Source organism: Musca autumnalis, unplaced genomic scaffold (genome assembly GCF_047663935.1).
Source record: "Musca autumnalis isolate F117 unplaced genomic scaffold, ASM4766393v1 scaffold_4, whole genome shotgun sequence".
Classification (NCBI taxonomy): domain Eukaryota; kingdom Metazoa; phylum Arthropoda; class Insecta; order Diptera; family Muscidae; genus Musca; species Musca autumnalis.
In genome coordinates this window covers 243,209,519-243,237,332 of record NW_027411977.1, presented here as the reverse complement: position 1 = coordinate 243,237,332, position 27,814 = coordinate 243,209,519, and the positions used below count along the sequence as shown (strand labels likewise).

The window sequence follows — 27,814 nt, the reverse complement described above, 5'->3', positions numbered from 1 at the left end:
TGTGTCGGTCCTACCCACAAGATGGTGATTGGGATGGCTCACACGGTAACATCCAAGCAAGTACTGCAACGAAAGCATCTCATTGTGTTGCTTTACTGGAAGAATCTGTGCCTCCTCATGTAGATGGTCCACTGAAGATTTGAGGAGGCACCCTGTTGCTGTTCTCAGGGCGGCATTCTGGCAAGTTTGAATCCTTTTCCAATTCGTATCACATCATCTCGGGGACTAGACTGGCGCTGCATAGCTTACCACAGACGGACCTATCGCGTTATATGTGGTCAACAAGGTTTCTTTATCTGCACCCCATGTGCTGCCGGCTAGGGACTTGAGGACCTTGTTTCTACTTTTCAGTTTGTCGCAGATAGCTGTGGTGTGCGCGCAAGATGTGAAAGTAGTGTCGAATGTGACCCCTAAAATTTTGGCGCAGTTTGTGGTCGGAATTATGCTACCACGACATTCAATTCTCTTCCAAACTGCGCAGTCCATGTGGAACAGAGTGGCTGTTGATTTTGTGGCGGAAATCTGAATATTCCTCTAATGGAAAAAGGTGGTAAGATCGGTTAAATAGTTGTTCAGTCTCTCACAGATGTTATCAGGACGTACGACTGGCGTCCACACATATAACTGACTATCCAACGTTTCAAGCTTGGTCGGAGGGTTGCCTGCTCAATGTCCCCAAACAGCGTGGAGTGCCTGACTGTATCAAAGGCTTTTGATAAGTCAAGCGCCACCATCACTGTTCTATCGCACGGCCGTCTCTGGTTGAGTCCTTGACAAATATGTGTGGTAATGGCGTGCAGCGCAGTTGTCGTGCTGTCCTGCTTACGGAATCCATGCTGATGATCGGCAACTTTATAGCTATTTCTGATACTGGGGAGGACTTAGGCCTCAAGGGCCTACGGGCGGCAAAAGCGAAATCGGCCTGTACGATTCACTTTTGCTGGCATCCTTGCCGGGCTTCCGTAGTGGGACCACCCTGCCCATTTTCCAGACTTCGGGAACAATGAGGGTGGATAGCGACAAGTTGAGAACTTTAGTGAGATACTCCACTCCCGGCTCATCCAGCTGCTTCAACATTACCATGTAGATTCCATCAGGGCCCAACGCTTTGGATGATTTAGCGTTCCTGATGTCATTGGCAACTTCATCCATTGTAAACTGTGGTGGTTCCTCCACGGCAGGAAGAGATCTGATGCGACGTAATACTCTTCTCTTCGCCCTGTCACTCTCCGGGTGCTCGACAAACTGTCGATTGAAATAACTTGCGCACCTATTCGGGTCAGTCAACGTAATGTCTCCAAACGTGACTGAGGTCCTATCTTCCCTTCTTCCAGGGTCCGAGAGTGACTTAACCGTTGCCCACAATTCACCTATACCGGCTCCAATTTTGCAACTCTTCAAATGATTTAACCACTTGTTCCGCTTATGCTCGCCGACCAGCCTGTTAACTTCCAGTGTCAGCTCCCTGACTCTGGGGTAATTGGGGTTGGTTCGATGAAACACATCAGCTCATTTGCTGGGAAGTTTAGTCTTACTTCGGGTATTCGACCAGCAGGGATATGGCGAGCGGCTGCAGCAGTGATGATGTCTCGGAACGTCCTTTCCGCTACCCGAACATCAGAAGGATTGGGCAGTTTTCTGAAGCGGTGATTGGTGAACTTTCTGAAACCCGACCAATCAGCTTTCTTATGATTGACGAATGTGCTGCGTTCAGAGGTAATAAAATCGGATGGTCTGCTATTGGAGACAATTATGGGGAGATGGTCTGATCCAAGGGAAATGGCGGGTTGCCAGGTAACGTCATTTGTCAGACCAGGTACACGATGGTTATGTCTGGCGAGCTTTGACACTCTCCTCATTGACTGTACAAAACGTAGCGCTGTCAATCTGCTCAGCTAGCGCTGTACCTCTCTGGTCGTTTCCGAGGGCCGAATGTCACATCTCATGATGCGCATTAAATTCCTCCAGGACCAGACGATTATGACCTTCGAAAAGCGGGCTAATGTTAGGCACGTAATCTGAGATACAGCTATTTCTCGGCGGGATGTATACGTTCAGCAACTCAATCTCGGCAGTTCCACACCTGACTGCTTTCCCCCATACATTCCATGTACGGGTCATTAGAGAAAGGCTCAAGCGAGATAGGTCTGTATTGGACAGACTGGTGCAATAGGAAAGCTAATCCCCCACCTCCACTTCTGGTGCGATCTTTCCTTAGCACATTGTAACCATCACAATGTTCTAAGTTACAGTTGAAAACTACTATTTTCTCGATCTTACCTCGGAGTCCATTGCAATTAAATTGCAAAAAGGATGCATTTCTGGGATAGGGACAACAACGGCTGGTGTTAAAGGCTGCGTGTGCGTTTGTTGTCGAGGGGACTGCGGGGGAGTTTCGTAGTCAGACGACGAGGGAATTTCGTAATCCGACGACGACGCAGCATGCATCAACATAGTCCCTGTCGTAGTCCCTCACGTGGACAAGTCCAGAGCAACCCCTTAGATGCACCCACTCCTGACATCTATTGCATCTCACCGAAGGTAGGATGTGGGTGAAGATGTGGTTGTGACAAACTGAGCACAGATATATTGGTCCTGGGTTTTCCTCCGTCCCGGCACGGACCAAAAGAATTCGGAGCAGGCATTCCGGGATATGCTGCTCCTAACACAGAAAAACGAAACAAATACAAACATATGTACACTGAGATGGCAGCCGCTGGCCGGAACGATGATTTTGTGTTGTTCCGGGTCAATCCGTTACGAAAGAACCGGCTGCCGTGGCTACGATTTGTTGTTGTTGTTGTAGCAGCATATAATGCTGGGTTGGCAGCCGCTGGCCGAAACACTTTTGGTTTCGGGTCAATCCGGTACGTAAGAACCCGCTACCGTGGGATTGCACGATTGCACGATTTGTGGCCTATGGTTGCTTCAAAAAAATTAATGTTGTTTTGTGTATAACTAAGTGATCTAATGACCATAGTGCTATATTAATTAAATTAAAAAAAAATCTGTGCTACAATATCCTTGTATAGCTGAAATGGCTACAATTACAATAAATAACACTGCCCCCTTTCTTTTAGATTGCCAATATGTTTGAAGCCCGACACCTAAGCAGCATATGTACACAATGCTGGCGCATGATTTCAGAATTTCACAGCTTTGAGGCTGCCATACAATTGGCTCAACTGAAACTGCTTGACCTGGTGACACCAAAATTGGAAAATGAAGCAGTAAATATCAACCATGAATCTATGAAACAAATACCAAACAGTTTTCTGGAGCATGAAACTTTAGTCCCAATACCCGATGATAACAATTCAGCAAGAGACACGGCTAAAGGAAAAGATATTTCCTTTTCAACTGAACGAATGTTAACAACAGCAGATATTAATAAAGAGAACATTGCACCATCTGCTGATATCAATATGCAGCAAGAAGAGCCAATGTCACGAAACAATTCCACAATATCGGATGCAACAACATCACCATCATCTTCTAGAACTCCAGAAGTTCCAATTGAAATGATAAATTTAGATTCTGACAATGAAGAGCAGGAGTTTGCGCACCTAATTGGAAAGAGGCCAAGAACATATAAAAGATATGCAAGAGTTCCACAAATTGACGTTTCACCCGCAATTGCTAATCCTGTAATGTGGAAAACCGAGTCGAACGAAACTCGAAACCAGTTTATCGAAAAATGGTTACCCAAAATTAAATGCGCAATATGCCAATCCGTATGTCCAAACATAGAAACATTAGAAAAACACTTTGAAGCTCATCATCCTGATAAGGCCATTTATATCGTATGCTGTTCTCTCCTAATCTCACTGCACATGGCCAGGGAACATGCCTTATTGCACAAGAATCCCAATACATTTAGATGCAATTTGTGCTATAAACGCTACGGCGGATATTCCGGCCTAAGGAAACACGTTTCCACATCTCATCCGGAGTATATACAATACAATTGCAAGTTGTGTGGCCACAAGAATACATCTTACAAGAATCAAATAAATCATTATTCTAAAAAACATTCTACCGGCCAACCATTAGAGCCAGTTAAAGATACCAACGGACGTACAAAGTATCCTTGCCATTTGTGTGACAATATGGCGGCAAGTGTATCGGCGTACTATCATCATTATTGGTTCAAACATGGACGCCGATATTACTGTAATGCATGCCAACAACAGTACTCCAGTGTAAGACATAAGTGTCCAGGTTCTTTAAATGCTAAACAAGAACAAACGCTGCCATCTCCTCCTAAAACGAAGGAATTCGATTGTCTTGATTGTGCACATGGCTACGATACAGAACGTGAAATAATTGAACATTTGGCTTTCGTACATCGAGAGGTTAATTTATATACCTGTCCTTGTTGTCCACAGACATTTAATGCGGTTACCATAATACCAAAACATCGTAAGAAGCATCATTCCAAAGTACCAAAGGTGGAATATTATAAACACATGGATGATCGATTCAATGAGTTATTACAGGAATATTTGGAAAAGCGTAAAAATACTTACCGCGAATATGTTGGTAATGTGATTAGAATAAGAGATCGCAAAAGATTGCGCAAAACATCGGAAACATCAGACGATAATACAAGTCGTATTGTACAACAAAATAACACATCAGATCATAGCAGAAGCCCAATATTACAACAAACAGATAATTCCAATGATAGTGATACGACAATGCATGATGCTGCTCTTAGTTCATAAGTTCAATATAATTCAAACCAATACGCCGTATATTGTCTTTTTGACCTCAAAAAAAAAAAAAAAAAAAAAAAAACGGATTCATAAAGAATTCAGGAAATTCTGCGTTTGCTGGTTCCTGACAAAATATTTCTTATAATGACTAAGATTTGGGCCCTTGGAAAATTTGGTAAACAAATATTCACTTTGTGTACTCCACTGCTCCTTAGAAACTTGTGTCTTGATCTGTTGATGTTCGTTAAATCATATTTTGAGAATCTCCTGTGTTTAATTTTGTTTGCATATCAACATACTTCATGGCAAAGGACTGGATATTTTAAAAACACCTACCACGGAGAATGTCGAAGCAGTATACAAATTCATATCTTATTACAAATTAGCTATTTAATACCCACCTATTATAAAGAAACATGTAACTTAGTTAAAGTATTATAGCTGATGGCCTTTGCTGCTAATGCTATAATTGTTTTCCATATTTATTATATATTCAATATATGATAAATTCAATAAATAAATAATTTTGTTTGATGAAAATTGTGTAAAAAAATGTATAAGAAAATCTCACAATATCAACCAATATCGGTCTGGTCCTTGAAAAAACTATATTTCCAGATTTGTGATCAGCCGTTTTTTGTTTAAAATCAACGATTTTCGATATCCTGGACCTTTTGACAACATTTTATTTACTTTTTTTAATATTCACTATTTTTACTCTGCTAAAAATCTTTAAAAAAATCATGGACTGTGCTCTGTTGGTTCCTGATAAAATATTCATTGTTATCAAGATTTTTGGCCTGGCGTTCTTAAAAACAAAACTGTTAACAAATTCTCAATCTGAGGCATTTTGATCCGTTCGAGAGTTATTCAAGGGCGTGCATTTTTTTAAAGAATTTTTTCAAAAGCGTGGATTTTTTTAAGGAATTTTTTTAAAGGCTTGGATTTTTTGATGATTTTTTTTTTTCAAGGGCTTTTTTAAAGAATTTTTTTTAAGGGCAAGGATTTTTTTAAACAATTTTTCAAGGGCGTGGATTTTTAAGGATTTTTTTCAAGAGCGTGGATTTTTTAAAGATTTTTTTTTCACGTTTTTGAAGAACTTTTATAAGGGTGTGGATTTTTAAAGAAATTTTCCAGGTTTAAAGTTTATTTTTTTCAAGAACTAGGATTTTTTAAATATTTTTTTTCAAGGGCGTGGATATTTTAAAGAATTTTACACGTTTTTAAAGAATTTCTTAAGGGCGTGGATTTTTAAAGAATTTTTCCAGGGAGTGGATTTTTAGAGATTTTTTTAAGAGCGTGAATTTTTTAAAGAATTTTCAAGGGCGTGGATTTTTTGAAGAAATTTACACGTTTTTAAATAATTTTTTTAAGGGCGTTGATTTTTAAAGAATTTTTCCAGGGAGTGGATTTTTAGAGATATTTTTACGAGCGTGGATTTTTTAAAGAATTTTCAAGGGCGTGGATTTTTTGAAGAATTTTTCAAGGGCTAGAATTTTTTTAAATATTTTTTAAGGGCGTTGATTTTTTTAAAGAATTTTTTCAAGAGCGTGGACTTTTATAAAGATTTTTTTAAGGGCGTGTATTTTTTAAAGAATTTTTTAAAATTCGTGGAATTTTTGAAAAGTTTTTTTCAAGGGCGTGGAGTTTTTAAGAATTTTTTCAAGGGCGTGGAGTTTTTAAAGAATTTTTTCAAAGACGTGGATTTTTTAAAGAATTTTTTTAAGGGTGTAGATTTTTTTAAGAGTTTTGATTTTTTTAAAGAATTTTTCAAGGTCGAATATTTTTTAACGAATTTTTTCACGTTTCTAAAGATTTTTTAAGTGCGTGGATTTGTAAAGAATTTTTCCAGGGAGTGGATTTTTTTAAAGATTTTTTTCCAAGAACTAGGATTTTTTGAAATATTTTTTCAAGGGCGTTGATTTTTTAAAGAATTTTTTCACGTTTTTAAAGAATTTTTTAAGGGCGTGGATTTTTAAAGAATTTTTTTAAGGGCGGTGATTTTTTTAAAGAATTTTTTTAAGGGCGTTGATTTTTTTAAGGATTTTTTTTTCAAGAGCGTGGACCTTTTTTAAGATTTTTTAAGGGCGTGGATTTTTTAAAGAATTTTTTCAAAGGCTTGGATTTTTTTAAAGATTTTTTTTCAAGGGCGTGGAGTTTTTGAAGAATTTTTTCAAAGGCTTGGATTTTTTAAAGCATTTTTTCAAGTGCGTGTATTTTTTAAAGAATTTTTCAAGGGTGTGGATTTTTTAAAGAATTTTTTCAAGGGCGTGGATTGTTTTAAAGAATTTTTTCAAGTGTTTGGATTTTCTTTAAAGAATTTTTTCAAGGGCTTGGATTTGTTTAAAAAAATAAATTGCAGGGTGTGTAATTTTTTAACGATTCTTTTCAAGGGCTTGGATTTTTTAAAGATTTTTTTCAAGTGCCTTGATTATTCTAAAGAATTTTTTTAAGGGCGTTGATTTTTTTAAATAATTTTTTTTTAAGAGCGTGGCCCTTTTAATATATTTTTTAAGGGCGTGGATTTTTTAAAGAATTTTTTCAAGGGCGTGGACATTTTAAAGAAATTTTTCAAGGGCGTGGACATTTTAAAGAATTTTTTCAAAGGCGTGGACATTTTAAAGAATTTTTTCAAAGGCGTGGACTTTTTAAAGATTTTTTCCAAGGGCGTGATTTTTTTAAAGAAATTTTCAAAGGCCTGGACTTTTTAAAGATTTTTTGCAAGGTCGTAGATTTTTTAAAGAATTTTCAAGGGCGTGGATTTTCAAATAATTTTTTCAAGGGTGTGGATTTTTTAAAGAATTTTTCAAGGGTGTGGATTTTTTAAAGAATTTTTCAAGGGTGTGGATTTTTTTAAAGAATTTTTTCAAGGGCGTGGATTTTTTTAAAAAAATTTCAAAGGCTTGGATTTTTTAAAGATTTTTTTCAAGCGCGTGGATTTTTTAAATAATTTTTCCAAGGGCGTGGGTTTTTTAAAGAATTTTTTCAAGAGTTGGTTTTTAAAGGAATTTTTTCAAGGGCGTAGATTTTTAATACATTTTTCCAAGAGTGGGTTTTTTAAAGGAATTTTTTCAAGGGCGTACATATTTAATACATTTTTCCAAGACTGAGTTTTTAATGAGTTTTTGCAAGGGCGTAGATTTTTTAACTCATTTTTTAAAGATTTTTTTTTTCAAGAACTAGGATTTTTTTAAATATTTTTTCAAGCTCGTGGATTTTTTAAAGAATTTTTTCACGTTTTTAAAGAATTTTCTTAAGTTCGAGAATTTTTCAAGGGCTTGGATTTTTCATAGAATTTTTTCAGGGCGTTGATTTTTTTAAAGAATTTTTTCAAGAGCGTGGTCTTTTTAAAGAATGTTTTCAAGGGCGTGGACTTTTTAAAGAATATTTTCAAGGGCGTAGAGTTTTTAAAGAATTTTATCAAGGGCGTGGAGTTTTTAAGGCATTTTTTCAAGGGCGTGGATTTTTTTTCAAAGGCTTGCATTTTTTTTTTAAGAATTTTTCAAGGACTAGATTTTTTTATAGAATTTTTTCAAAGGCTTGGATTTTTTTAAAGAATTTTTCAAGGGCGTAGATTTTTTTAAAAAATTTTTTCTAGGGTGTGGATTTTTAAAAAAAAAAATTTTTCAAGGGTGTGGATTTTTTTAAAGAATTTTTTCAAGGGCGTAGATTTTTTTATAGAATTTTTTCAAAGGCTTGGATTTTTTTAAAGATTTTTTTCAAGCGCGTGGATTTTTTAAATAATTTTTCCAAGGGCGTGGATTTTTTAAATAATTTTTCCAAGGGCGTGGATTTTTTAAAGAATTTTTTCAAGGGCGTGGATTTTTTTAAAGAATTTTTTCAAGGGCGTAGATTTTTAATGCATTTTTCCAAGACTGGGTTTTCAATGAGTTTTTTCAAGGGCGTAGATTTTTTAACGCATTTTTTCAAGGCATATCCTTTAAATAATACAATTTTTAATGAATTTTTCCAAGAGTTTTTTAATAGAATTTTTTTAAGGCCGTAGATTTTTTAATGAATTTTTTGAAGGCATCTCCCTTAAATAATGAATTTTTAAGGCAAAGCCCTTAATTACATAATTTTTGGGAAAAGGTTTTTGGTTTGATCTACCATAATTGAAAATCTCAATTCACCCAGGCTGAGGATATACCTCCGTCGGCAAAGGCGACATATGTATACATTTTTTCCTTTCATAAAAATTGTGAAGTTACCGAACAACAGACGCAATTTTGAGTTTTTGGTTATGGTTCGTTCCGAAATTTGTATTATTACCAAATGCTTCCGATTACTAATACTAATTTATAACCAAAATATAAATTAGAATTAGGAATCGGTGCGCATCGCTGCTTCCACTACTCTTGCTACTCGTTTTCCCCCTTTATAGGGAGGATAGGAGGGGAAGAGAGGGTATACAGCTGTCGGCAAATTCATATTCACTTGCTATTTTTACTTTCAAATATGAATTTCAAATACAAATAAAAAGCATTATGCTTTTTATGGTAATTCATTAATGTGTGCTACAAATTATTCAATCCTCCCTGCATAAGCTGGAATGGCTACAATAACAATAAATAACAATGCCACTTTTCTTTTAGATTGCCAATATGTTTGAAGCCCGATACCTAAGCAGCATATGTTCACAATGCTGGCGAACGATTTCAGAATTTCACAGCTTTGAGGCTGCCGTACAATTGGCGCAACTGAAACTGCTTGATCTGGTGACACCAAAGTTGGAAAACGAAGCCGTAAATATTAACCATGAATCTATGAAACAAATACCAAACAGTTTTCAGGCGCATGAAACTTTACTTCAAAGAACCGATGGTAACAATTCGGAAAGAGACACGTCTAAAAGAATTGAGAGAATGTTAACAACAACAACCGATATTAGCAAAGAGAATATTGGATCATCTGCTGATATCAATATACAACACAAAGAACCAATGGCGGTAACAAATACCACCACAACCCATACAACAACATCCGCATCATCTACTAAACCTTCAGAACAGCCAATTGAGGTGATAACTATAGATTCTGACAATGAGGAGCCGGATTTTACCTACAACGTTGGAAAGCATTCAAAAAGAGCAAAAAGATTTAAAGGATCTCAACAAATTGACGTTTCACCAGCAATTGCTAATCCTCAAAATTGGAAAACCAAGTCAAACGAAACTGTAATGCAGTTTGTCGAGAAATGGCTGCCCAAAATTAAATGCGGAATATGCCAAACAGCATGCCCAAACATAGAAACATTAGAAAAACACTTTGAAGTTCATCATCCTGATAAGGCCATTTATATCGTATGTTGTTCTCGTCTAATCTCACTGCGCATGGCAAGGGAACATGCCTTATTGCACAAGAATCCCAATACATTTAGATGTAATATGTGTCATAAACGCTATGGCGGAGCAGGCAGCTTAAAGTTACACGTTGCCAAAGTTCACCCGGAACATATACAATACCATTGTAAGTTATGTGGTCACAAGAATACATCATACAAGGAGCAACTAAATCATTATTCTAAAAAGCATTCTACCGGCAAACCAGTAGAGAACGTTAAACATACCAACGGACGTACAAAGTATCCATGCCATTTGTGTGACAACATGGCGGCAAGTGAATTGGCGTACTATCATCATTATTGGTTTAAACATGGACGCCTATATTACTGCAATGCATGTGATAGACAGTACTCCAGCCTAAAACACTCCTGTCCTGCAGCCTTAAATGTTAAACAAACGCCATCTTCTACTGTGAAGGAATTTGACTGTCATGATTGTGCAAATAGCTATGATACAGAACGTGAAATTGTTGAACATTTAGCTTTCGAACATCGCCAGATTAATTTATACAATTGTCCTTGTTGCCCAGAGACATTTAATGCCGTTACCAAAATACCAAAACATCGTAAGAAACTTCATCCCAACGAACCAAAAATGGAATATTATAAAAACATGGATGATCGATTCAATATGTTGTTACAAGAATATTTGGCAAAGCGTAAAAGTACCTACCGAGAATATGTTGGTAATCTGATTAGAATAAGAGATCGCAGAAGATTTCGGGGAACAGCAGCAGAAACATCAAATGATCAAACAAGTCGAATTGTACAACAAAATAATACCTCAGTTCATAATACAAGTGCAATGCTACAGCAAAAAGATAATTCTAATGATAGTGATATGACAATGCATGATGCAGCTCCTAGTTCATAAGTTCAATATTAATGGTAAATACATGATAAACAAAAATTTAATTCAAACCGATGCGCAGTATATTGACTGTTTGACCTCGATAAAAAAACGGATTAATAAAAAATCAAGAAATTCTAGGCTTGCTGGTTCATGATGAAATATCCCTTATAATAACTAAGATTTGTGGCCTGGTGGTCCTTGAAAAAATCTGTCAAACAAAAATTCACGTTGTGTGTTCCACTGCTCCTTAGAAACTTGTGTCTTAATCTGTTGTTGTTTGTTAAAACCTATTTTAAGAATCTTCTGTATTTAATTTTGTTTGAAAGAATTTGTTTTCAAGGGCGTGATTTTTTAAAGAATTTTTTTTTCAAGGGCGTGAACTTTTTAGGTAATTTTTTTCAAGTGCGTGAATTTTTTTAAGAATTTTTTGCAGGTCATGGATTGTTTTAAAGCATTTTTTCAAGGGCGTGGATTTTTTTAAAGAACTTTTTCAAAGGCGTGGAATTTTTTAAAAATTTCTTTCAAGGGTGTGAATTTTTTAAAAATTTTTTTTCAAGGGCGTGGATTTTTTAAAAATTTTTCCAAGGGGGTGGATTTTTTAAAGAATTTTTCCAAGGGCGTGCATTTTTTAAAGAATTTTTTTCAAGGGCGTTAATTTTTTATTGAATTTTTCCAAGGGCGTGGGTTTTTTAAGATTTTGTTCAAGAGCGTGGAATTGTTTGATGAATTTTTTTCAAGGGCTTGGAAGGAATTTAAGAATTTTTTCAAGGGCGTGAATTTTTTGAATGTCATGGATTATTTTAATGCATTTTTTCAAGGGCGTGGATGTTTTTAAAAGAATTTTTTCAAAGACGTGGAAGAAGATTTTTAAAGAATTTTTCAAGGGCGTGGATTTTTTAATAAATTTTTTAAGGGCGTGATTTTTTTAATATTTTTTTCAAGGGCGTGGATTTTTTAAAGAACTTTTTTTAAGGGCATGGATTTTTTTAATAATTTTTCTCAAGGGAGTTTTTTTTTAGAGTTTTTGGCACAAATGGTCTATAGAAGCACGATATCTTTCACAAAGGGTCTATTGAAGCACCCTTTCTTTTAGAAAGGGTCTCTAAAAGCATTTTTTCTTTTAGAAAGGTCTATAGAAGCACCCTTTCTTTTAGAAAGGCTCTATAGAAGCACACTTTCTTTTACAAAGGCTCTATAAAATCGCCCTTTCTTTTAGAAAGGCTCTATTGAAACACCCTTTCTTTTAGAAAGGCTCTATAGAAGCACCCTTTATTTCAGAAAGAGTCTATAGAAGCACACTTTCTTTCGGAAAGAGTCTATAGAAGCATACTTTCTTTCAGAAAGAATCTATAGAAGCAACCTTTCTTTGAGAAGGGGTCTGTAAAAGCACCATTTCTTTGAGAAAGAGTCTATAGAAGCAGAATTTCTTTTAGAAAGAGTCTATAGAATCACCCTTTTCTGTAGAAGCCCCATTTCTTTTAGAAGGGGTCTGTAGAAGCACCCTTTCTTTGAGAAGGGGTCTGTAGAAGCACCATTTCTTTGAGAATGGTTCTGTACAACCACCCTTTTTTTGAGAAGGGGTTTGTAGAAGGACCATTTCTTTGAGAAGACATCTGTAGAAGCACCCTTTCTTTGAGAAGGAGTCTATAGAAGCACCATTTCTTTGAGAAGGGATCTTTAGAAGCAACCTTTCATTGAGAAGGGGTCTGTAGAAGTACCCTGTCTTGTAGAAGAGGTGTGTAGAATCACTCTTTCTTTGAGGAGTGGTCTATAGACGCAACCTTTCTTTGAGGAGGGGTCTGTAGAAGCACCCTTTCTTTGAGAAGGGGTATTTAGAAGCGTCCTTTCCACCCATTTTTTGAGAAAGAGTATTTAGAAGCTGTAAAAGCACCCTTTCATTAAGAAGGGGTCTTTAGAAGCACCCATTCTTTAAGAAGGGGTCTTTAGAAGCACCCATTCTTTAAGAAGTGGTCTTTAGAAGCACTCATTCTTTAAGAAGGGGTCTTTAGAAGCAACCATTCTTTAAGAAGGGGTCTTTAGAAGCACCCATTCTTTGAGAAAGAGTATTTAGAAGCACCCCTTTCTTTGAGAAGGGGTCTGTAGAAGCAGCCTTTCCTTGAGAGGGGGTCTTTAGAAGCAACCTTTCTTTGAGAAGGGGTCTTTAGAAGCAACCTTTCATTTGGAAGGGGTCTGTAGAAACACCCTGTCTTTGAGAAAGGGTCTGTAGAAGTACCCTGTCTTGGAGAAGAGGTGTGTAGAAGCACTATTTCTTTGAGGAGTGGTCTATAGACGCAACCTTTCTTTCAGAAGGGGTCTTCAGAAGCACCCATTCTTTGAGAAGGGGTATTTAGAAGCACCATTTCTTTCGGAAGGGTCTGTAGAAGCACCCATTCTTTGAGAAAGAGTATTTAGAAGCTGTAAAAGCACCCTTTCTTTAAGAAGGGGTCTTTAGAAGCACCCATTCTTTGAGAAAGAGTATTTAGAAGCACCCATTCTTTGAGAAAGAGTATTTAGAAGCACCATTTCTTTGAGAATGGGTCTGTAGAAGCAGCCTTTCCTTGAGAGAGGGTCTTTAGAAGCAACCATTCTTCGAGAAGGGGTCTGGAGAAGCACTCTTTCTTTGAGAAAGGGTCTGTAGAAGCTCGCTTTCTTTCAGAAAGGGTCTATAGAAACACCCTTCCTTTCATTTCTTCCAGAAAAGGTCCTTCAGAAAGGGTCTAATGACATTCTCATAAAGGACCATGTGATTCTCTCATAGAAATTTTCTGTCGTAATTCCGCCCAAGGAACACAATTCCTTATTCCGGTTTTAATAAGTAATACATTAATGCAATTCATCCAGGCAATATTCTTTCTAACACTATCTCAACTTCCTTACAGATTGTCAATATGTACGAAGCAAAACATTTATGTAACGTATGTTGTGAATGCTGGCAAAAGATTTCAGATTTTCACGCCTTCGAGACATCCGTACAAGTGGCACAAACGATCTTAAATATAACTAAAGAAACATTCGAAATTGATAGAACATCCACAGGCGGTGGTCTTAAGTCGAATGGAATCGACAATGCTGCCTCCAATGGAGCTATTCAGAACAACAAAGAAGTTTCACCTCATGCAGGACAAACATCAAATTCTCCAATGGAAACAGATGACAATGAGGAAACAAGGCCTCGAATTTTAAATAACAACACCACCACAGTCATGGATACAGACCAGAATAAAGCTATATTTTCTGTAGGAACATTAGATGTGCCACAACAGCAAGAATCAACATCTAACGGAAACGAAACAACAATTGAGACCATAGAACTAGATTCAGATGATGCAGAGCCCACAACCAGCGGCACAATGCCAATGAAAAAAATCCGAAATAAATTACCCCGTGATTTTTCTTGTAGAATATGCGGCCAAAAGAATAAAACTGCCGATGAACTGTTGAAACATTTGCCCGCAAAGCATCCTCTCGACAAGCCATTAAATGTTGTAAAAAACAACGCAGGTTCCTCTAGATACCCATGCAGTATGTGTGTTCATGTTTCAAGACTCGTTTCCGAATATTATCATCATCATTGGTTGGAACACAAAAATCTAAAACCTGTATACAATTGCGATAAGTGCGGCAGAAAATATGGTACAGCTCAACATCTCTGCCCAATGCGGCATAAAAATCCAATATATCATTGTACGGATTGTAGGCGACGCTTTGGTAATGAACGTCAAGTTATTGAACATTTGGCAGTGGAACATCGCAAAGTCGATTTGTATTCGTGCCCTTGCTGTGAGGAAACATTTGATGCTGTCACGAAAATACCAAAGCATCGTAAGAAGCATCATCCGAGCGTGGAGAAATCGAAATATTACATGCATATGGATGATAGATTTCAAGAATTACTAAAAGAATATTTGAAGAAAAGTGGAAAGTAATTAAAAAAGTAGTGCTAAGCGCTAAAATTAAAAAAGTAAAAACCGAACCAATTATGTTTGTATTATTAAACAAAATGTTTTTTTAAGAAATAGTTTTTAAGTTTATGTTGATTACTTGAATTACCTTATTAAACTATAAATGACTTTTGATATATTGGTTATTATTTTTGTAGAAACAAATTTCGACACATTTGAAAAAAGTAGTTCTCAAAACGGGTCTGTCTCCCTGTATTACTCTCGATACAAAAACCATGGGAAGCCAAAAAAAAGTCTCAAGGAAGTCTAGAATACAGAGGAAATTCTTCTCACGAAAGACCTAAAAGAAGACATTTTTTTCAAAAGGGTCTATAGAAGCACCCTTTCTTACAGAAATGGTGTATAGAAGCACCCTTTCTTACAGAAATGGTGTATAGAAGCACCCTTTCTTACAGAAATGGTGTATATAAGCACCCTTTCTTACAGAAATGGTGTATAGAAGCACCCTTTCTTACAGAAATGGTGTATAGAAGCACATTTTTTAGAAATGGTCTATAGAAGCACCCTTTCTTCCGGAAAGGCTTTAAAGAAGCACCCTTTCTTCCGGAAATGCTCTAAAGAAGCACCCTTTCTTCCGGAAAGACTCTAAAGAAGCACCCTTTCTTCCGGAAATGCTCTAAAGAAGCACCCTTTTTACCGAAAAGGCTCTAAAGATGCACCCTTTCTTCCGGAAAGGCTCTAAAGAAGCACCCTTTCTTCCGGAAATGCTCTAAAGAAGCACCCTTTCTACCGGAAAGGATCTAAAGAACCACCCTTTCTACCGGAAAGACTCTAAAGAAGCACCCTTTCTTCCGGAAACGCTCTAAAGAAATACCCATTCTTCCGGAAAGTCTCTAAAGAAGCACCCTTTCTACCGGAAATGCTCTAAAAAGAACTATTTCTTCTGGAAAGGCTCTAAAGGAGCACCCTTTCTTCCGGAAATGCTCTAAAGAAGCATTCATTCTACCGAAAAGGCTCTATAGAATCACCTTTTTTCCGGAAAGGCTCTGAATAAGCAGCATTTCTTCCGGAAAGGCTCTAAAGGAGATGCTCTAAAGAAGCATCCATTCTACTGAAAAGGCTCTACAGAAGCACCCTTTCCTGCGAAAAGGCTCTAAAGGAGCACCCTTTTTTCCGGAAACGCCCTAAAGAAGCACTCTTTCTTCCGGAAAGGCTCTAAAGAAGCACCCTTTCTTCCGCAAACGCTCTAAAGGAATACCCTTTTTTCCGGAAAGTCTCTAAAGAAGCACCCTTTCTACCGGAAATGCTCTAAAAAAGAAACATTTCTTCCGGAAAGGGTCTAAAGGAGCACCCTTACTTCCGGAAATGCTCTAAAGAAGCAACCTTTCTTCCGGAAATGCTCTAAAGAAGCACCCTTTCTACCGAAAAGGCTGTAAAGATGCACCCTTTATTCCAGAAAGGCTCTAAATAAGCACCACTTCTTCCGGAAACGCTCTAAAGAAATACACTTTCTTCCGGAAAGGCTCTAAAGAAGCACTCTTTCTACCGGAAAGGCTCTAAAGAAGCACTCTTTCTACCGGAAATGCTCTAAAGAAGCACCCTTTCTACCGGTAAGGCTCTATAAAAGCACCCTTTCTACCGGAAAGGCTCTATAAAAGCACCCTTTCTTTCTATCTTTCTTTCTTTCTTTCTTTCCTTCCGGAAAGGCTCTAAATAAACACACTTTCTTCCGGAAAGGCTCTAAAGAAGCACCCTTTCTTCCGGAAATACTCTAAAGAAGCACCCTTTCTTCCGGAAAGGTTCTTAATAAACAAACTTTCTTCCGGAAAGGCTCTAAAGAAGCACCCTTTCCTCCGGAAAGGCTCCAAATTAGCAACCTTTCTTCCGGAAATGCTCTAAAGAAATTCTCTTTCTTCTGGAAAGGCTCTTTCGGAAAGATTCTAAAGAAGTACCCTTTCTTCCGGAAAGGGTCTATAGAAACACCCATTCTACCGGAAAGGCTCTATAGAAGCACCATTTCTTCCGGAAAGGCTCTAAAAAAGCAGCCTTTCTACAGGAAAGGCAGCAAAGCAGCATCCTCTCTTCCGGAAAAGTACTAAAGAAGCACCTTTTCTTCCGGAAAGGCTCTATGGAAGCCCCCTTTCCTCCGAAAAGGCTCTATAGAATCACCATTTCTACCGGAAAGAGTCTATAAAAGCACCCTCTCTTTCAGAAAGGCTCTATGGAAGCAGCATTTTTTTCAGAAAAATTTATACCGAAGCACCTTTTCTTTCAGAAAGTAACATCTTTCAAGGACAACCAAGTGGTCTTCTCAAAAATGTTAAAGTTGTCTTCCTCATATGGAAACGAAAAGCTTCTGAATCGTTCGTAACAGAGTACAAAATGTAGGTCTCATTTGAAGTCTGCGAAGCTCCAATTTCAGAATGTAAATATGTATTTGTTGGTTAATATTCTCTAACAATATCGTTCTCTCTCTCCGTCTCTTTCAGATAGTCAATATGTATGAAGCAAATGTTTTGAAGAACATATGTCTAAAATGCTGCAGTAAACTTTTCGAAATTCATAGCTTTCAACTATCCATACAATTGGCACAATTAAAACTCTTGGAGTTAAATTTACCAAAAGAAGAAAAATCTGAAAACTGTGCAATTGCCGCAAAATGTATAAAAGTGGATGACGATGATCCCACCAAGAATAACCCTTCATCCACATTGGATGTTATTGAAAAGGCAACTCTTTCGTCTACAAATTGCATAGAATGCGAAACCAACGTTAGGCATATGAATGGATTTGAAACAAATCAAGAAAAGTCAAATCAAGGAAGATCAAGAAATTCAATGACTGAACAAGAAGTTAACATAATAGTCCCTAATGAGAAGGAGACTTCTTCTGGGGAGCCAAAAACTAAACGACCCAGGAGGCAGCATTCTCGAATTGTACAAAAGCTACAAGAACGAACTTCAAATTCCTCGAAGAGGAATGATATGGAGACTTGTTCTGGGGAGCCAAAATCTAAAAGATCCAGGCGACAACATCCTCAAGTTGTACAAAAATCTCCACAAAAAGCTCCAAATTCCTCGAAAAGGAATGAAAAGCCAAAAAGACCCAGACAACAGGATCGAGTTATACAAAAACCACAAGAACGAACTTCAAATTCCTTGAAAAATCAAGATCCACCATATAAAATCCAATTTGTTCCAATATACTCGTACCAGACACGCTCAAGAACAAAAATAAATGAAATGTTGCCATATTTACCTATAAATAGGCCAAGAAGAAACACCTGCATGTGAAAACAAAACACACCAAAGATATCCTTGTGGAATATTTGAATTTTTTTTTTATGAATTAAACTAAATGTTGTATTGGAAGTGTACATATTAGAGTGGGGCGATTTGAACACCAGCACGGGCGCCTGGATTTTCTGATTCTTGGGATTGTACTGAGCAAAAAAGTCCACTAGACCATATGTCTACGGTGAAAATCGAGCCCCCGGATTTAGACTTGAAGTTTTTTTTCAAGGTTTTTTGGATATTTTGGCGTATATGTAACAGTCAAACCACTGAGATTTTCGATCCAACACAAAGACAAAAAATTGAGCCAAGACAATAATTAAGAACTCTCTAGTACACAGCAAAAGCATTGGAACGCTCCTTCAGGCAGTTATGGCCCCGAGAATGTGCACATTTTTCGGAAAATATCGATAAATTACACTGTGCTACAAAATTTGACTCAAAGTCAGTGGTTGGAAATTTCCTTTTGGAGATGAAAGCCCTTGGTGAGTGTACTAAGAACGCAAAAGGAAATTATCAGGACAGGTCAAGTTTCTGAGATATGGTTTGGCCAAAATATCCTTGAAAAAAATTGCAAGTCAAAATCCGGGGGCTCGATTTTCACCGTTGACATATGGTCTAGTGGACTTTTTTGCTCAGTACAATCCCAAGAATCAGAAACTCCAGGCGCCCACTATCACTTTTTTCCTTCCATACAAATCGCCCCGGCCTAGTACATATGTATTTGTTTTGTGCCTGTATCTCACATAGAGACTAAACACCCACCCCTTTTAATGTCATAAGTCGTGTTTTATAAGATTTATTTAATAAATTTGATATTTAGATTTGAAATGGTACACATTTTTTTTAAACTTGAGGTCTGACCTCGAATTTTATGTTTACAATGGAAATAGAATCCTACTCAAAACGAAAGGTGGGTGGCGGTTTTTTAAGTATAGTTTTCGTTTCGTTTAGTTTTCTTCACAGTCTTTTTGGACTGTGATTTAACCAAATTTGTTGAAGGAGGGGAGGATGAACCTTCTGTGTTAATCTCCATAGGAGATTCGGCAGGGTTCCCTCTCTCACTCGACGTAGGAATTTCGCTAACGGGAAGATTTCTTATCGCTAAGTGAGTATATTTTCTCTCGAACTTCCTCAGAAACATTAGTTTCGTACGGATTGGCTTAAATTCCCTCTCGGTAATGGTTTTGGGAGTCATCTATTTTATCGATGGCTGCGCTACACTCTTCGACAAGCTCTTCCGTTTTGTAAATGTATCTCCTTCTGAACAGGGACTGCAGCCTTTTCGATCATATGTGGCAACTTAGCACGACTGGGGGAGGTTGCGTCCATTGCTTCTTCCTCATTTGGTCGAAGTTAAGTCGTCCACGCTGTCAACTTGTTTGCGTTCCACCCTGCTGCTTGGGGAAAATTGTTCCACAATTTTTTTTCGAGCAGCTCTCTACTGTGCTCGTGCTGTCGTTAATCGTATTGAGTCCCGTGCTGTCGTCTCTGCACATATTTTGAGTACGTTGCGACGATATGTCCAAGTCCATGTTCCTGATTTTCAACGACAGGGAGGTTGTAACACTTGGGGTGACTTCCGAATCGTCAGTTGCTTTGTATTCGTGCATGAAACTAGAGGTTATTAGATCGAGTTCCCCACTACTGCAATTTCATAAAATTGCTAATTACATAATTACTAAGAATCCCCAGTTTCATGCACGAATACAAAGCAACTGACGATTCGGAACCAGCCCTTGTTGATATAAAAATTGAGCGTGCCAAGACATCCAATCCAACATCATTCAAAGTTTTCTCTTTTGGTTTTTTTTAGTTCTGATATCCATGCAGCATTGCTTTACTGGTGCGGGAAGAGGTCGACCGTGGCATTGCCTCCTTGCCACATCAATGGCTTAGCTACTCGTTGAGTCGCCCAGCTATCAATGAGTCTCCTTTCAAATACAGTTTAAAGGTACCCCACTGCAAACCTTGAAAACAGCAATAGGGACCGTTCTTACGCATGACACCTTTCTTTTAGTAAGAGTCTGTAGGATCACCCTTTCTTTCTGTAAGGGTATGTAGAATCACCCTTTCTTTCTGTAAGGGTATGTAGAATCACCCTTTCTTTCTGTAAGGGTATGTAGAAGCACCCTTTCTTTCAGTATGGGTCTGTAGAAGCACCCTTTCTTTCAATAAGTGTCTATAGAAGCACCCTTTCTTTCAGTAAGGGTTTATAGAAGCAACCTTTCTTTCAGTAAGGGTTTATAGAAGCACCATTTCTCTCAGTAAGGGTCTGTAGAAGCACCCTTTCTTTCAGTAAGGGTCTGTAGAAGCACCCTTTCTTTCAGTAAGGGTCTGTAGAAGCACCCTTTCTTTCAGTAAGGGTCTGTAGAACCATCCTTTCTTTTAGTAAGGGTCTGTAGAAGCACCCTTTCTTTCAGTAAGGGTCTGTAGAAGCACCCTTTCTTTCATTAAGGGTTTATAGAAGCACCCTTTCTTTCATTAAGGGTGTAAAGAAGCACCCTTTCTTTCATTAAGGGTTTATAGAAGCACCCTTTCTTTCATTAAGGGTGTAAAGAAGCACCCTTTCTTTCATTAAGGGTCTATTGAAGCACCCTTTCTTTCAATAAGTGTCTGAAAAAGCACCCTTTCTTTCAATAAGGGTCTATAGAAGCACCCTTTCTTTCAGTAAGGGTCTGTAGAAGCACCCTTTCTTTCAGTAAGGGTCTGTAGAAGCACCCTTTCTTTCAGTAGGGGTCTGTAGAAGCACCCTTTCTTTCAGTAAGGGTCTGTAGAAGCACCCTTTCTTTCAGAAAGGGCTGCAGAAGCACCCTTTTTTCAGTAAGAGTCTATTGAAGTACCCTTTCATTCAGTAAGTTTCTCTAGAAGCTCCCTTTCCTTCAATGAGGGTCTGTAAAAGCACCCTTTCATTCAGTAAGGGTCTGTAGAAGCACCCTTTCTTTCAGTAAGTGCCTCTAGAAGCTCCCTTTCCTTCAGTGAGGGTCTGTAAAAGCACCCTTTCATTCAGTAAGGGTCTGTAGAAGCACCCTTTCATTCAGTAAGGGTCTGTAGAAGCACCCTTTCATTCAGTAAGGGTCTGTAGAAGCACCCTTTCTTTCAGTAAGTGTGTATAGAAGCAACCTTTCTTTCAGTAAGGGTCTGTAGAACCACCTTGTCTTTCAGTAAGGGTCTGTAGAACCACCTTGTCTTTCAGTAAGGGTCTGTACAAGCACCCTTTCTTTCAGTAAGTGTCTGTAGAAACACCCTTTTTTTCAGTAAGGGTCTGTAGAAGCACCCTTTCTTTCAGAAAGTGTCTAAAGAAGCACCCTTTCTTTCAGAAAGTGTTTAAAGAAGCACCATTTCTTTTAGAATGGTGCTATAGGAGCACTCTTTCTTTCAATAAGTGTCTAAAGAAGCACCCTTTCTTTTAGTAAGGGCCTGTAGAAGCACCCTTTCTTTCAGTAAGGGTCTGTAGAAGCACCCTTTCTGTCAGTAAGGGTCTAAAGAAGCACCCTTTCTTTTAGTAAAGGTCTGTAGAAGCACCCTTTCTTCCAGTAAGGGTCTGTAGAAGCACCCTTTCTTTCAATAAGTGTCTAAAGAAGCACCCTTTCTTTTAGTAAAGGTCTGTAGAAGAACCCTTTCTTTTAGTAAGGGTCTATAGAAGCACCCTTTCTTTCAGTAAGAGTCTATTGAAGCACCCTTTCTTTCAGTAAGGGTCTGTAGAAGCACCCTTTCTTTCAGTAAGGGTCTGTAGAAGTACCCTTTCTTTCAATAAGTGTCTATAGAAGCACCCTTTCTTTCAGTAAGGGTCTGTAGAAGTACCCTTTCTTTCAATAAGTGTCTATAGAAGCACCCTTTCTTTCAGTAAGGGTCTATAGAAGCACGCTTTTTTTCAGTAAGGGTCTATAGAGGCACCCTTTCTTTCAGTAAGGGTCTGTAGAAGCACCCTTTCTTTCAGTAAGGGTCTTTAGAATCACCCTTTCTTTCAATAAGTGTCCATAGAAGCACCCTTTCTTTCAGTTAAGGTCTGTAGAAACACCCTTTCTTTCAGTAAGGGTCTGTAGAAGCACCCTTTTATTCAGAAAGGGACTATAGGAGCACCCTTTTCTTTCAATAAGTGTCTAAAGAAGCACCCTTTCTTTCAATAAGGGCCTGTAGAAGCACCCTTTCTTTCAATAAGGGCCTGTAGGAGCACCCTTTCTTTTAGTAAGGGTCTATAGAAGCACCCTTTCTTTCAGTAAAGGTCTACAGAAGCACCCTTTCTTTCAGTAAGGGTCTGTAGAAGCACCCTTTCATTCAGAAAGGGACTATAGGAGCACTCTTTCATTCAGAAAGGGACTATAGGAGCACCCTTTCTTTCAGTAAGTTTCTCAAGAAGCACCCTTTCTTTTAATAAGTGTCTAAAGAAACACCCTTTCTTTCAATAAGGGCCTGTAGAAGCACCCTTTCTTTCAGTAAGGGCCTGTAGAAGCACCCTTCCTTTCAATAAGGGTCTATAGAAGCACTCTCTTTCAGAAAGGGTCTATAGATGCACACTTTCTTTCAGTAAGGATCTATACATTCAGAAATGTTCTGTAGAACCAACCTTTGTTCAGAGAGGGTCTATAGAAACATCATTTCTTTCGGAGGCAGACAACTGTCCTGAGTGTCGGCACTGTCGATAATGGATGAACAGCCTCATGCGGCCAACTTCAATATAAACATTGTTCTTGTTTCATATTTTTTCCGCTAGAGGGCGGTGAACATTCTGTAGTTATACCAGCTGGCCCTAGAGTATGATATTGCGTCGTTAATTTAAATATTAATTTCAAAGGTCTTTTGATTTAAATTTATTTTTAATAGCATTTATTTAGATCCAGTTGAAGAGGGTAAAAGGTCTTCTCTGAGAAGACCACATGGGTTTTCTATGAGAAGACTACTTGGCTACCATAAGAAGTCCACTCACTATTCTATGAAAATGTTACTCTCTCCTTTGCTTAACCTTGTAAAATATCAAAATTCCGCCTAATCACATACCTCTCTATTCTTCTCTTTGCAGATCATTAACATATACGAGGCTAAATTCTTAAGCAACATGTGTTCCCAATGTTGGCAGAAAATCTCAGAATTTCACAGCTTTGAGACTGACATACAATTGGCCCAACTAAAACTGATGGATATAGTTACGCCACCAAAGCCTGAAAAAGATTCGATGAGGGATGACCAACAATCGGTGGAAGATATATCCAGGTGTGGAGCAACAGTTCAGGATCAAATGAATATCACAACAAAGGAAAATATTACACAATTAAAAGATAGTTCAAGAGAAACTATGTCAACAACTGTCAATGAAATCGCTCAATCATCAAGTTCTGCAATGGATATCCCAGACGATAATTTGCCGAGTGTAGTCGAGGTGGACGGTTTAATGATACACATAGAGGAGTCTCAATTTACAACCACAATTGTCCAATCTTCAAATGACAACGAGGGAAGTCAGCCAAAGACTTTGGGACACCTTCCACAACAGCCCCAAACAGCAGCAGCAGCGGGTACGTCAACAAGCAGTGGGGCAACACCAACTACCCAACCATCCAGAGAAAAAGAAACACAAATTTATACCATAGATCCACATTCTTCTGGCGAAAATCAATTGTATCGCAAAAGAAAGACAAACGATTCGCTCGTAAGACCATACGAAAGAAGATATACCAGTGTACTATTTCATTGTCTATTATGCGGCCAAAAGATAATAAAGTATGACGATAAATGTAAACATTATTTAGAAAAGCATTCTAACGGCCAGCCATTACCTTCAATAATTGACAATAAGATTCCATGTTCGTTGTGTGATTATACTTCGGGCAATATTATATCGTACTTTAATCATTACTGGATAGTACACAAAAATGTTAAACCGGTATATAATTGTACGGTATGCTGTCAATTATATTCAAAAAACCGCCATCTTTGTCCAGGACCCCCAAAAAAATTGCAGGCGAAGTCATCTACCTCATCATCATCATCGAATACAAATTATGTCTTCTTTCATTGCAGCGAATGTGATCGCATTTTGCAATCTGAACGTGAAATCATCGAACACATTGCCGCAAAACATCGCAAAATAGATTTGTACACCTGTCCCAGTTGTGAGAAAACATTTGATGCGGTCACTAAAATACCAAAACATCGTAAAAAACATCATCCCAGTGAAGATAAGGAGGAATACTACAAACATATGGATGATAAATTTGATGAGCTATTAAAAGAGTATTTGGAAAAATGTGAGAATGCACCGTGGTAGGAATAAATGGCAGCGGGGAAACAAGAAGATTCTAATGACTTTAAGAATTGTTACAATTTTAATAAATAAAAACATGTGGACCTGAATGGATTCCACAAATTTAAGACTTAATAAATATTCGTAATTGATAAAATATGCTGTGGATGATCCCGGCGTTTAGACATTTGTGGGGTAGGTATTATAAGCAGTGGGTCTAACTATTCCACTGGTTGTTTTAATATTCTTTAAAAATCCACGTTTTGTGGTCAATGGGTCCTTGAAAAAAATATTCTTTAAAAATCCAAGTTTTGTCAATTGGTCCTTGAAAAATATTCTTTAAAAGTCCACGTTTTGTGGTTAATGGGTCCTTGAGCAAATATTCTTTAAAAGTCCACGTTTTGTGGTTAATGGGTCCTTGAGAAAATATTCTTTAAAAATCCACGTTTTGTGTTGTATAGGTCCATGAAAAAATATTCTTTAAAAATCCACATTTTGTGTTGTATAGGTCCATGAAAAAATATTCTTTAAAAAATCCACGTTTTGTGTTGTATAGGTCCTTGAAAAATATTCTTTAAAAAATCCACGTTTTGTGGGGTAAAGATTGTTGAAAAAATATTCTTTAAAAATCCACGTTTTGTGGGGTAAAGATTGTTGAAAAAATATTCTTTAAAAATCCACGTTTTGTGGGGTAAAGATTGTTGAAAAAATATTCTTTAAAAATCCACGTTTTGTGGTCTGAAGATCCTTGAGAAAATATTCTTTAAAAATCCACGTTTTGTGGTCTGAAGATCCTTGAGAAAATATTCTTTAAAAATCCACGTTTTGTGGTCTGAAGATCCTTGAGAAAATATTCTTTAAAAATCCACGTTTTGTGGTCTGAAGATCCTTGAAAAAATATTCTTTTAAAATCCACGTTTTGTGGTGTGAAGATCCTTGAAAAAATATTCTTTTAAAATCCACGTTTTGTGGTGTGAAGATCCTTGAAAAAATATTCTTTTAAAATCCACGTTTTGTGGTGTGAAGATCCTTGAAAAAATATTCTTTTAAAATCCACGTTTTGTGGTGTGAAGATCCTTGAAAAAATATTCTTTTAAAATCCACGTTTTGTGGTGTGAAGATCCTTGAAAAAATATTCTTTTAAAATCCACGTTTCGTGGTGTGAAGATCCTTGAAAAATATTCATTTAAAATCCACGTTTTGTGGTGTGAAGATCCTTGAAAAAAATATTCTTTTAAAATCCACGTTTCGTGGTGTGAAGATCCTTGAAAAAATATTCTTTTAAAATCCACGTTTTGTGGTGTGAAGATCCTTGAAAAAATATTCTTTTAAAATCCACGTTTTGTGGTGTGAAGATCCTTGAAAAAATATTCTTTTAAAATCCACGTTTTGTGGTGTGAAGATCCTTGAAAAAATATTCTTTTAAAATCCACGTTTTGTGGTGTGAAGATCCTTGAAAAAATATTCTTTTAAAATCCACGTTTCGTGGTGTGAAGATCCTTGAAAAATATTCATTTAAAATCCACGTTTTGTGGTGTGAAGATCCTTGAAAAAATATTCTTTAAAAATCCACGTTTTGTGGTCTGAAGATCCTTGAGAAAATATTCTTTAAAAATCCACGTTTTGTGGTTTGAAGATCCTTGAGAAAATATTCTTTAAAAATCCACGTTTTGTGGTTTGAAGATCCTTGAGAAAATATTCTTTAAAAATCCACGTTTTGTGGTTTGAAGATCCTTGAGTAAATATTCTTTAAAAATCCATGTTTTGTGGTCTGAAGATTGTTGAAAAAATATTCTTTAAAAATCCACGTTTTGTGGTTTGAAGATCCTTGAGTAAATATTCTTTAAAAATCCATGTTTTGTGGTCTGAAGATTGTTGAAAAAATATTCTTTAAAAATCCACGTTTTGTGGTCTGAAGATCCTTGAGAAAATATTCTTTAAAAATCCACGTTTTGCGGTCTGAAGATCCTTGAGAAAATATTCTTTAAAAATCCACGTTTTGTGGTCTGAAGATCCTTGAGAAAATATTCTTTAAAAATCCACGTTTTGTGGTCTGAAGATCCTTGAGAAAATATTCTTTAAAAATCCACGTTTTGTGGTCTGAAGATCCTTGAGAAAATATTCTTTAAAAATCCACGTTTTGCGGTCTGAAGATCCTTGAGAAAATATTCTTTAAAAATCCACGTTTTGTGGTCTGAATATCCTTGAGAAAATATTCTTTAAAAATCCACGTTTTGCGGTCTGAAGATCCTTGAGAAAATATTCTTTAAAAATCCACGTTTTGTGGTCTGAATATCCTTGAGAAAATATTCTTTAAAAATCCACGTTTTGTGCTGTGAAGATCCTTGAGAAAATATTCTTTAAAAATCCACGTTTTGTGGTCTGAATATCCTTGAGAAAATATTCTTTAAAAATCCACGTTTTGCGGTCTGAAGATCCTTGAGAAAATATTCTTTAAAAATCCACGTTTTGTGGTCTGAAGATCCTTGAGAAAATATTCTTTAAAAATCCAGGTTTTGTGGTCTGAAGATCCTTGAGAAAATATTCTTTAAAAATCCACGTTTTGTGGTCTGAAGATCCTTGAGAAAATATTCTTTAAAAATCCAGGTTTTGTGGTCTGAAGATCCTTGAGAAAATATTCTTTAAAAATCCACGTTTTGTGGTGTGAAGATTGTTGAAAAAATATTCTTTAAAAATCCACGTTTTCTGGTCAGACGATTGTTGAAAAAATATTCTTTAAAAATCCACGGTTTGTGGTGAAAGATACTTGAAAATATATCCTTTAAAAATCCAAGATTTGTTATCTGTTATTCCTTAAAAATATTTTTTAAAAATCCACGTTTTGTGGTCTGAAATCCTTGGCTTTAAAAATCCACGGTTTGTGGTGCGAATTTCAATCCTTCCCAATTCAATGACTTGTTAGTATTTTTTCAATTCTCATTCCGCCCCCGCTTGTAACATTATCTATAGCTTATAAATCTTAGATATTTTACGCTTTTTTCAACACTAGCATTATTTGCTTTTGGTTACTTTTATTTCTGGTTCGTCTAAGTTTATTTCCGTGGTTTTATTGCTCGTATTCCCTAAAAAGTTTTCTTTAATAAGTTTCCCCCGTTCAATTCGTTATTGTTACCACACATTCTATTCGAAAAAGAAAACTTTAAATCCTTTGTTGATGGTGGTGAATGGTTGTTCAAAGTAATCCACATGTTTTATGGTTTACAATTGTGAAAACAAATGTCATTTTGAAAATGCTGCAAATGACATGAATCCGCCACCTCCCACTCCAAAGTCTTCAATTGCTCCTCTTATTACCTTTCAAAAAAAAAAACTTTTGTTTGATTTCGGTTATTATTGAAGAGACGAAGCTCTTTTTTGTCACTGAAAGTTACATTTAAACAACGAATATTGTTTCCTGTGTTTAAGCTATCAAGAGGTACCAGTTATATATTAAACCAAGGTT

At 37.0% G+C, this 27,814-nt stretch overlaps 1 protein-coding gene across 3 annotated transcripts in view; it reads left to right on the top strand.

The window, feature by feature from the left end:
• Positions 1-24,490, top strand: part of LOC141401564 (transcription factor grauzone-like) — a 31,539-nt gene extending 7,049 nt beyond the window's left edge. Inside the window, exons 3-4 of one of the 3 annotated variants that reach the window (XM_073981871.1) lie at positions 9,314-9,463; positions 23,131-24,490. In XM_073981871.1, coding sequence (XP_073837972.1) covers positions 9,314-9,463; positions 23,131-24,375 — 1,395 coding nt within the window. In that variant the 3' untranslated portion in view covers positions 24,376-24,490. Of the gene's footprint in view, positions 1-3,080; positions 5,096-9,313; positions 10,973-23,130 lie in introns of those variants that run through there. The other 2 variants (XM_073981869.1, XM_073981868.1) reach the window with 2 other exon arrangements.
• Positions 24,491-27,814: the final 3,324 nt, after the last annotated feature.